Genomic DNA, 11,814 nt, shown 5'->3' on the forward strand with positions numbered 1-11,814 from the left:
CATCCTGAAATTGTGCTTTTATGCCAACTACACTCTGTGTCAGGATGGCATGGCATTCTTCCTCCTCTGACACACCCACCACCACCACCACCACCACCACCACCACCCAAACCTTTTTTGCACTCTACCATCTTTAAAGGGCTTCCCTGGTGGCTCGGATGGTAAAGAATCGGCCTGCAATGCAGGAGACCTGGATTTTAATCCCTAGGTTGGGAACTTCCCCTAGAGAGAGGGTATGGCAACCCACTCCAGTATTCTTGCCTGAGGAATCCAAAAGAGCCTTGCGGTCTACAGTCCATGGGCTTGCAAATACTTGGACACAGCTGAGCGACTGAGCAGAACCACAAAGGTATATATTTTTGACAAAGCTGATCACAGGCATATTTATACAGTTTCTTTCTAGTGAGAATTTTGTTAACATTCCAGAAGGCTTAAACTTTGGGTAACCTTTGCCAAAATTTTATTTGTGTGGTTTCTCTCAAAGATGTACATTCTGGCACCAAATCAATGTTAGGCACAGTTACAGGCTTTGCCACATACGTATGTTTTAAATGATTTCTCTCCTTGAGGGAGTCTCTTGATTTTAACGTCTGACTACCTACATACATTTTATCTCAATCATTATATTTGTAAGATTTCTATTATTAATTTTTCAATGATGCCCAAAACTTCACCTTTTAATAAAAACACTGCCACATAGATTAGGTTTATAATGTTTCTTTTCAGTATGTATTTTTTGATGCCTACCCAGGTTTGTAAACTGAGTAAAAGCTCTGCCACACTCATGACATTTGTAAGGTTTCTCGCCAGTATGAATGATCTTATGTCGATTGAGATGTGAACCATCTGTAAAGGCTTTGCCACACTCGTTACATTGATAAGACTTCTCGCCAATATGAGTTCTCTCATGACGCCAAAGTTGTGAATTTTGGGTAAAAGCCTTATCACATTTATTACATTTATAAGGTCTTTCTCCTGTATGAATTCTTTGATGTGCCACAAGACTTGAATGCTGGATAAAAGCCTTGCCACATAAACTGCATTTGAGTTCTCCCGTGAGAGTTTTCTCATGACTGCAAAGTTGTGAATGTTGGACCAATGCCCTACAGCACACATCATAGTTGTAAGGTTTCTCTCCAGTATGAGTTCTCTCAAGATCCCAAAGCTGCGAATGTTGGGTCAAAGGTTTACCACACACATTGCACTTACTCGGTTTCTTTCCAGTGTGCGTTCTCTGATGCCTACTAAGACTTGAAACTTGGGTAAAAGCTTTGCCACACTCATCACATTTGTAAGGTTTCTCTCCAGTGTGGATGGTCTTATGTTGAGTAAGATTAGAATGTTTTGTAAAGGCTTTGCCACACTCAGTACATACATAAGGTTTCTCCCCAGTATGGATTCTCATATGTTGAGTAAGGATTGACCGCACAGGAAAGGCTTTGCCACATTCATTACATTTGTAAGGTTTCTCACCAGTATGGATTTTCTCATGAATCCAAAGGAGTGAACGTTGAATAAATGACTTACCACATTCTTTACACTTATAAGGTTTCTCCCCAGTGTGCAGCCTCTGATGACTTGCAAGGATTGAATTTCGACTGAAGACCTTGTCACAGACATCACATTTGTATGGTTTCTCTCCTGTATGGATTATCTGATGGTTTCTTAGGGCTGAGTGCACACTAAATGCTTTGCCACACTCGTTACATCTGTAAGGTTTCTCCCGAGTATGCACTACCTTATGTTGAGTAAGATTTGAATGCTTCCTAAAGGCCTTCCCACACTCATTACATCTGTAAGGTTTCTCTCCTGTATGGATTCTCTTATGCTGAGTAAGGCTGGAACGCTTCCTAAAGGCTTTGCCACATTCATTACATTTGTAAGATTTCTCTCCAAAGTGCACTGTCTGATGACTTACAAGGACTGATTTTCGACTGAAGACCTTGCCACAGATATCACAGTCATAGGCTTTCTTTCTCGTATGGATCATCTGATGTCTAGTGAGGTTTGAGCACTGATTAAAGGTTTTGCCACACTCTTTACATTTGTAAGGTTTCTCTCCTGTATGAATTCTCTGATGACACGCAAGGTGTGAATTTCGACTAAACACCTTACCACATACATCACAATTATAAGGTTTCTCTCCCGTATGGATTAGCTGATGTCTGCTGAGGTTTGAACTGTAAGGAAAGGTTTTGTCACACTCATTACATTTATAAGGTTTTTCCTTGTATGCTTTCTGGTCTTGTGTCAGTATTGGAGGATTAATAAAAGCATTCCCATATGGATTAGAAATGTTGGTTTGGACAATAGGAGAAATTGTCTGAAATGGTAAAAATGAGGTGCTACTGTTGCTACGCTTGTCAGCTTGATTAAATTCATTAATTTTCTCTTCACTTTTAAATATACACCATTCATCCTGAAAGCTTAATGCAAGCTTATTTTCAATAGGTTTGTTTCCTGGATCCCTTCTACCATGTTGATTTTTTCCATCAGTGAAATTTTCATTATTGTTTATAGGCATTCCTTTGTCATTTCCTTCATTTGTCCACTGACACTCAAAGACGTGCATGTTTTCCTGGATTTCCGTGAAGTAAAAATCTCTGATTTCATGACTTTCATATCTTCCCAACATCACTGTCTGGAATACTCCTGTATCACTGTTTGCTTTTGGTTTTAATTTCTTGATCACATGTATATGAGAGACAGCTACAAGATATAAAGAACCATAGGTATCCTATTAATTACAGATGATAAATAAATGTTTCATGTTGAAAATGTGATATTACACCAAAGGCATTACCAATCCTGGACAGTTATAAAACTTCTCAACCGTGACCTTCAAGTTTTCAGACACAACTAAAGAAATAGGATCTTTTATTAAAGAATAATCACATGTAATTCAAGTTAATTTTATGGTAGTCTAGTCACTCAATGACAAAATCACTCACATTGTGCAAACTTACGTTAGCTCTCATAGAAAGGGAATTTTCCACTATGACCTCAAAGATCACAGACCTTTTGGCAGTAAACATATTGCTGTCTCAAAACTGAGGAAAAAAAACTATTATACATATTTTATGCATAATTACTATACATAAATAAGTACTAAAGAATAGTCAATGTATTGTAATGCTAAATAATCCAAAACAAGCTTATCTAATAAATAATCTAAATAACTTGCAGTTTAGAATTGCAAAACCACTATAGAACTGAGAATATAAAACAATTTATAAGAAAACAAAATATTTATCTTAATACACATTATATATCCACATGTAACCATTGAGAGAAAGCATTTTACAACATTAAGAGGTGGTGTATGTCAGATATATTGCATAATACATGCTGAAAGATCATCTATAAATCACAATATAAATTGAAAATTATTCCAGTAAACCATGATAAAGTCAGCATAGATAATAAGTCACCATATTACAGAAAATTTTTGCTCTGTGGAACTCTAGACATTTCCCCTTAAGAATAAAGAAAGAACTTATATTCTAGAAGGAGCACACGATATGAGAGCTGGGAGTTATGTAGAAATCACTGACTTATGAACTATCATGTCAGGAAAATACATAATATTATAAGAAAGAACTGGAAAAAGAAGTCAGAAGTCACAATTATGATTTCATGACTGCAGCTATAGCACAGTCAACTAATAGAGAAATTCCCTGTCTATGCACTGCCCTTTAGTTACCCTGTTCACTGGCCCCAAATCATATGTGATACATTTCACATGCTTTGAGAATTTTTTTTTTTTTTTTAGAATTTATTAACGAAGGTCAGAGACAACACTGTTGAGAACATGCTGGAAAATAAAAACATAAACAGGAGCTTCCCTGGTGGTGCAGTGGTTAAGAACCCACCCACAATACAAGGGACACCAGTCTGACCCCAGGGAAGATCCCACCTGTCGTGGAGCAGCTAAGCCCGTGCACCACAGACAACTGAGCCCTAGCTCTAGAGCCCGGAAGTTGCAGTTCTGAAGCCCGGGCGCCCTCCGACCACTGTGTTAAAACTATGGACAGCAGACTCACAGGACCTCTGTACCTGACACCAGTGTACACAGCAGGGGAGAGAAGGCGGTCTGAACCTGCACCTACAGATCAGAGAACAGGAGTTCCTGAGCACAACTGGCTATTCAGGCAGTGCCCATTATAAAATACTGCATTGACTACCAGGAGCTGAGTAAGAAAGAATTCATGGGAGAGAATAAGAGCTCTAACAGTGAGACTTGGCTATCGCTCCTGGAGCTGGTTTTTGAGTCATCAGTCCTGTATGTACTGATTTAGGTTCTGTCGGGAGAAAGTTGTTCAGTGGATGAACATGTGTGCATGTGTGCTCAGTTGTGGCCAACTCTTTGCAACCCCCACAGACTGTAGCCCGCCAGTCTCCTCTGTCCATGGGATTTCCCAGAAAAAATAAATAGTGGAGTGGGTTACCATTTTCCTTCTCCAGGGGATTTTCCCAACCCAGGGATTGAACCCGCATCTCTCCTGCATTGGCAGGTGAACTTTTTTTTTTAATCACTGTGCCACCTGGGCTTCCATAGAATTGTACAAGGGTAACTAGAATACTGACCTTGGAAGAAAAGAACTGGCAGGGTCTGAGACTGAACTCAAAGCCTCCCAATACCCAGAGCTGCCCTCAGGAGGAAATGCAAAGCAAAACCATAGTGACATAACACCTCACATCTAGCAGAATGGCTATCATGAAAAAGTCAAGAGATAGAGAGTGGAGATGAAGATATGGAGAAAAGGCAACCCAGTGCAATGTTGGTGGGAATGTAAACTGGTGCAGCCACCATGGAAAAAGAGTATGTAGAATCCTCAAAATATTAAAAAAAAAAAAAAGGACTACCATAAGATATAGCAATCTCACTTCTGGGTATACACTGAAAGGAAATGAAAGCACTCTCTCAGAGAGATATTTGCACTGCTCTGTTGTTGCAGCATTATTTACAATAGCCAAGACATGAAAAAAAGCTAAGTGTCCAACAGTGTGTAAAGAAATTTTAAAATGTTACACATACAATGGAACATTATTCAGCAAAAAAAAAAAAAAGTAAATCCTGCAATCTGTACCAACACAGACAGACCTTCAGGGCATTATGCTAAGTGAAATAAATCAGGAGAGAAATACAAATACATTATGACCTCACTTATTTCATATATATATGGAATCTTAAAAACAAAAGCCAAATGATTAGAAAAAGGGAGTAGAAGAGTGATTGCAGGGGCAGGGGATTGGCAGTTTCAGTTATAAGGTGAATATGTTCAGGAGATCTAATATACAGCATGGTGACTACTGTTAACAATACTGTCTTATATAGTCAAACTAGACAGACATTAAATGATGTTCTCACCACACACCCACAGCCACCCACACACACACAAATTGTAATTATGTGAATTGATGGATGTGTTAAGTGTGCTCTGGTAATTATTTAGTATTATATGTATATCACATCATCACTCTGTACACTTTACATTTATACCATGTTACATGGATTGAAGTGAAGTGAAAGTCACGACTCTTTGCCACACCATGGACTGTGGAATTCTCCAGGCCAGAATACTGGAGTGGGTAGCCTTTCCCTTCTCCAGGGGATCTTCCCAACCCAGGGATCAAACCCAGGTCTCCCGCATTACAGGCGGCTTGTTTACCAGGTGAGCCACAAGCGAAGCCCAAGAATACTGGAGTGGATAGCCTATCCCTTCTCCAGCGGATCTTTCCAATCCAGGAATCGAACCGGGGTCTCCTGCATTGCAGGTGGATTCTTTACCAGTTGAGCCATCAGAACTCATGCTATGGTTTGTGTCCACATAACACATGTTATGTGGATTACATGTCAATAAATCTGGGAAGAAGGAAAATACAAAGGAATGCACAAAAGAGATCCTGGTTGACCATGTGAATAACAAATTTATAAAAAACAAGAAAGAGAGAGAGAAAGGAAGAAAAGATTGGGGAAAAAAGATCTTAGAAGAACAAAACAGAGAAGGAAGAAAAAGATTAAAGGAATTAGAGAATAAAAAAACTACCAGCACAAAGTTCAAAGTTGGTTCTTTGAAAAGAAAGACAAAATTTACACTCAGCAAGATTAAGAAAAAAATCAGAAGACTCAAATAACTAAAGTCGGAAATGAAAGAGGGAATATTACAGCTGATCACAACTGATTCTACAGAAATCAAAAGGATTATAAGAGGATACTAGGAGCAATTCTGGCACCAGTGGTAAAAGAACCCACCTGCCAATGCAGCTGATGGAATCAAGAAAGGGAGACCAACAGGAAAGGACTATCCCATTCTCCTGAGTCAAGGAAGCAAAGAATTCTCAGGAGCCAGATGATGGGGTGTAGATGGTAATAAACACTGCCTTGGTCTGTGTGGGAGCTGTTGTAGCACAACTGGAGTGTGAAAAGATAAACTTTACATATTGCAGGACAGAACAAGTCAGGGAGGAGAAAATTTTTCTCTGAAAATTTACAAGAAATAGTTTTCCCATAGACATCTCCCACTTGGGGAGAGTTTCCCAAACACTATTAATGGTGCAGTTTCCTCACTGCCCTTCTGACCTGTGTTGGCACTTTTGATACATTCCCATTTGTTTACTTTTTTTTTTTTTTCCTATTTTCACTTCATTCTCTAGAATCTAGAGTTCTTTCCCTTGCTCTAAACAGAGATAAATTTCAGAAACAGAAATTCGTACTTATAAAAAGAAAAGAACAGCCTTCCCTAGGTGGTGCAGTGGATAAGAATCTGCCTGCTGATGCAGGGGACACAGGTTCAATCCCAGGTTCAGGAAGCTCCTACATTCCTTGGAACAACTGTGCCCTTGTGCCACAACTATCGAACCTGAGATCCAGAGCCCATGAGCCGCCACTGCTGAAGCCCACTTGCCCTAGAGCCTGTGCTTTGCAATAAGAGAAGCCATTTCTTTCTGGGGATGTGCTGGCCCCCAGTCTGCCCAGGCCGCAGGGATGGCTCTGGGGGCTTGGGAAAGCCAAACTGCCAAGACTCAAAGCGGCCTCCTTCCCATCTGGGAGGCTGGGTGTCCTCACGCCTCTGGCGTCTCTGTCCCAGTGGGCAGTGCCTAGAGCCCATAGTCCTCGAGAGAGAGCTCTCGGCAGATAAAGTCAGTGGCCGAGCCTCACCTCTCCCTCCTGGCCTGCCGGCCTGGAGTCCTATGCCTGGCCTGTCAGTATTTATTGCCTCCATGTATGCCATCCTCTGGGCCTGCTGGCCTGCTGCCTCTGCCCAGGCTCGGTGCCGCCATCCCCAGGGGGCCCTCCCTGGACCACCCAGGACAACCATGGGACCAAGCTTGCACCGCTGGAGCTGCCCCCTCTGCCCGCACCCCACCTGACCCCACCCTTTGTCAGTGAGGCTCGGGCCTAGAATGCACAGGGTCCTGTCCTTGCTTCCCCTTTTCTGACTGGGAAATAAACTTCCCCTTAAGGGGGGAGAAAGAGAGAGAGAAGCCATTTCAATGAGAAACCTGCACAGCACAATGAAGAGTAGGCCCTGCTCGCGACAACTAGAGAAAGCCCGAGCAAAGCGGTGAAGACCCAGTGCAGCCAAAAATAAATAATTTAGAAGAAAAGAAGAGAACTCCCAGCTCCTCGCTCAGCTGAGGAGTGAGGACATTACAAGGTGGGGTCTGGGAAAATACTTCACATGTTCACCTACTGCCTCCTTCTGAATGCAGAGGGAACAGTGTAATATGCAGGTCTGGAGCTCTCTTCCTAGAACTACTGAATCAAAAGCAGAGGGGGAGAAAACAGGGAATTCAGTATTTCACAAGTTTGCCATTGGACTTTGTAAATATTTAAGCTCTGGAACAACTCCTAGTGTATCATGAAATGAGCAGATTTCTGAAGAAACGGTTAAACTCCTGATGCCAATCATGAAGCTCTGCATGTCTGAGTCAAGGCTTTGAGCTCAGTTAAGTAAAACAGAGGCTCCCAAGAGGCACAGAGGCAAAATGCAGAAATACCCCAGGGCAGATCCCAACTTCTAGAGGAAAGTGATCCTCACCCACAGAGAGCAGGTTCCTGTAGGTCTCCAGCATCACATCCCTGTACAGGGCCCTCTGAGCAGGGTCTAGGCATTCCCACTCCTCCTGAGAGAATTCGACGGCCACATCCTTGAAGGTCAAATGTCCCTGAAATGAAAAATATATCTCACTGACGGACTACGAGGAGAGTTCTTATCTTCACACAAAATGAGAAGAAGAGAGAGGGTCAACTGGGTTGGAGAATGGCTTTTGACAGATTCCAGAACAGGCATTTTGAGCAAGTTATGTGCCTTGTATTTTAATTTCTTTGCTTCTGTAAGAGAATATATCCTCCAAATCAGTGTGGATGACTGATTTCTGTGGACGATAGATGAAATATACAAGCAAAAATGAAACACAGGTTGGCTACACAGGAGAGTCAGATATTCTGTTGTACACACTGAGTGGGATTCAATATGCAGATGAGCTAGTGAGTGGTGTCCTGGGACGAAAAAGTCCACAGTAGCTTTACAAAAAGATTGGGATCTTAATATTGAGATGAGGATAACAAAAGAAATGATGAAAAATGTTTGAATACTTCCTATGTGCTAAGCATCACTCTTAATACTTTACGTGTATTGACATTTACTACATGTATTAACATAGAGGGTTCCCTGAGAAAGTTGAAACGAGTACAAGGTGAACATGTGCAAATGCATAATGTGTGTACACATCCACACATAATGTTTCCAATTTTACTCCTATTTAAATTATTAATGTGACAGTGTAAAAAAATTAAGATATAATCTCAATTGCTAAAAAGTGAAAAATTACTATAAAATGATGATGTCTTTTTTTTTTTGATGATGTCTTTTATAAAAGTCATGAACTTGCACATGCATGCATGTACACACACATGTAAATATCCAATTCACTAAAATGAGAGTAGCTATTTCAGCATATTTTGGGTAAGTTTTTAAATTATCATTTTTACTTAATGTAGTTCAGCATCTCTGGGACAAGGAAAATGTTCTAATCTTACATAATTTAGTTTGTCAACATTATTCTACAGTAGGTTAGCAAAGAACCAGTACAAGCATGAACAAATATATAATACTTCAATCTCTGCAAAATACGTATAACTCAAAACACAAATATAATTTTATCCATTTAAATCCAGATAAGTAACTATTAACAAAAGCCAGGGTTTGTTTTTTCCACTAATAAAATATTGATCCAAAATTGGAAAGGATATTAGTGGTATACAGGGGCTTCCCTCATAGCTCAGTTGCTAAAGAATCTGCCTGCAATGCAGGAGACCCGGGTTTGATCCCTGGGTTGGGAAGATCCCCTGGAGAAGGAAATGGTTACCCACTCCAGTAGTTTTGCCTAGAGAATCCCATAGACAGAGGAGCCTGGCAGGCTAGTCAAGGGGATCGCAAGAGTCCAAGAGTTGGACACGACTGAGCGACTAAACCACCATTAGTGGTATACATTAAAACAGTAGGGTTGAAAAGTTCTTGAATTAAAAATTGAAAAAAAAAAAGCCTTTTATTGAGCAAGAACATACTTAACCATCAGAGAAGACTGGTAATTCTGAAGCAAGGCATTTTGGAAGGACTGACAAAACAATCAACTGAGAATATGACTTCACCTGAGAAAGAGCCATTCTTGAGCTCTTTTCTTTCCTCTTCGGCCTCCTCTGGATTTCTTCCTCAGAGGTAAGTCTTTCAAGGTCAATCCTGAAAGTTTAAAACAGGCTGTTTAAGGCTTAGAATCAACATCCCCTTTCTTGCACCACAACCACACACACAGGGAAGACCTCACCATACCGAACAGACAGTCCTCTGCTGCCCACTGTCACAAGAGGTGCGTGTAGGCACCCGCCAGGACTAAGGCACCCATCCTCCTGCACACAGCGCTCCCACAGGCTCAGTCCAGGACCTGTTCTAACATCATCACAGGAATACACTTCCCTCTGTCAAATCCACTGCCTTCATTCTTCCACAGGTGAGATCATGTTACTCAATTCAACCCGTGCATGCACAACTCAGCTTCAGCATCTGTGTGTCCCAGGAAACCTTAGCTAAGATGCTATGGCACCCACACCATTTCATGCAGCCCACACCATCCATAAACCCACTTGCAGATGCTCCAGTCAGAACAGCAACATCCTTTGCCAACAGTTTCGTACATCCCGTGATCCCACAACTATGCCTGGGACACACACACACACACACACACACACAATTCACTGGGCTCATCCAGAGGCCCACACTTGCTCCCACAACTCTCCTGCAGACCTTGACAGGCTCCCCTCCCCTGTTTCTCCATTTATCCTTCTCTCCTCCATGCAGGCATAAACAAACAGAGCTGAAAGGCATAGAGATCTCTGGGCATCGGCATTGTAAAAGGAACGCACAGAAGCTGCAAATCCAAGGACTTTGGGTGTCCAGGAATGGAGACCAAGAAGCTGACCCTTCTGGGAATAGACTGAAACGGTTAGCTTGGAAATAAGCTCTGCGAGAATGTGCTCATCACGAATAGAGGGGCTCTGTTGGGAGGTTTGAGGTCAATCAGCCCATTCTGCATCACAGGCAGAGAACAGAGGAGAAAGACCTGAGGGGACATTCACTTAATGCCTATTTTAACAGATCGCATAAAAGGGAAGACAATGGACTATTAGACTGACTAAACTAGGTTTCAACTGCTAAAAAAAATCACTGACATCCTTACCAAGTACTCATTGAAACAGGCCCCTCACCCCTCCTCTACTAGGCCATCTGTCCTCACTCATTCTTATTTCCTCCTTAGTTTTCCCACTTCTCTGTGAACCGCTCTGTCTCGGCGTCTCCTGATCCCCCTTGCCCGCATGTTTACAGGGATGTCAACCGAGTAAGATGCCCGCCTAGCGGAAGGCAGCATTTTCCAGGGAGAAAGCTGGGTGTCACGCGGCTGACCCATGTCACCTCCCCCGACACGCGGACGAGGAAACGTCACTATGAAGTCCTGCCTGCACGGCAGAAGGACCGGCCAGACGCGAGGACAGAGGGGCTGGGAGGAAGGGGGTCTCAGGAGTCGGGAGGGCTCCCCAGAATCCCAGGACCGGGGAGAGGACGCGCGCGGCCTCTCCGGGAGCGGGGGCCGGCGCGGCCTCCAGGGCGAGGTTAGGGGGGACGAGGAAGGGAAGGAGGAGCGGAGAGCGAATCCACGTCGGGGAAGAGGGCTTTACGCGGGTCAGCGGGGGGCCGCGGTCAGTAAAGGGTTTTAAGCAGGAACATACAGCGAAGTAGAAAAACCAAAGGGGGGAAAAAAGAAAGCAAAGGCACCGAACTAGCCTCAGAGCGATTTGAAACGCAGAGGGAAACGCCCCCTGTGATGGCGACGTCTGGACTTACGCGGCACGGAGGGGTAGGTGCGGTGATTTTCAGGTCCCTAGTGACTCCCACACCCTGAGGAAGGGTTGGGCGCGCGGCTATGAAGCGCAAATTTACACGAAAAACAAGAAACAACGCGCCGCAATATGACCTTCTCTCCACGATCTTCGCTTCCGGGTCCGTTGCCAGCTGCGCACGCGCGGACTCGGAGGCACGGCGGCGGGGGCGGGGCCTGGGCGGAGCGCGGCCGGAGAGGGGAGGGGCGTGGGACCCAGGTCCGCGCGGGGCGGGCGAGAAGACGGGGGAGGGGCGGAGCCTGCGCGTCCCGCCGCGTCGCTGCGAAGGCGTAGCTCTCTGGGTTAGAAACGTTTGAGAATCTTCCGTCTGTTGATGCATCGTTGCTCCCTGCTAAGAGATTAAGTCTCTCCATCTA

General features: G+C 43.3%; 1 protein-coding gene across 2 annotated transcripts; it reads right to left on the minus strand.

Moving 5' to 3' along the window:
* Window positions 1-361: 361 nt before the first annotated feature.
* On the minus strand, window positions 362-11,556 carry LOC136161700 (zinc finger protein 665-like). 2 transcript variants are annotated; one of them, XM_065926725.1, is made up of 4 exons: window positions 11,403-11,556; window positions 9,659-9,746; window positions 8,046-8,172; window positions 362-2,709 (listed from the first exon to the last, which is right to left on the minus strand). In XM_065926725.1, exons 2-4 carry the CDS (start codon window positions 9,671-9,673, stop codon window positions 671-673), a joined length of 2,181 nt encoding a protein of 726 aa, XP_065782797.1. In that variant the 5' UTR covers window positions 9,674-9,746; window positions 11,403-11,556; the 3' UTR covers window positions 362-670. The 2 variants fall into 2 exon arrangements, with proteins under 2 accessions (XP_065782797.1, XP_065782798.1); XM_065926726.1 differs by lacking the exon at window positions 362-2,709 and having other exon boundaries at window positions 5,889-8,172.
* Between the last annotated feature and the right edge of the window lie 258 nt (window positions 11,557-11,814).

This window comes from Muntiacus reevesi, chromosome 2 (assembly GCF_963930625.1).
Source record: "Muntiacus reevesi chromosome 2, mMunRee1.1, whole genome shotgun sequence".
NCBI lineage: Eukaryota > Metazoa > Chordata > Mammalia > Artiodactyla > Cervidae > Muntiacus > Muntiacus reevesi.

Excerpts from the sequence above, each read along its gene's own strand:
- LOC136161700 (XM_065926725.1), bottom strand. Across the intron at positions 2,710-8,045 it reads CAGGAACCTGCTCTCTGTGG|CTGTCTCTCATATACATGTG; the intron begins GTGAGGATCACT and ends TATATCTTGTAG.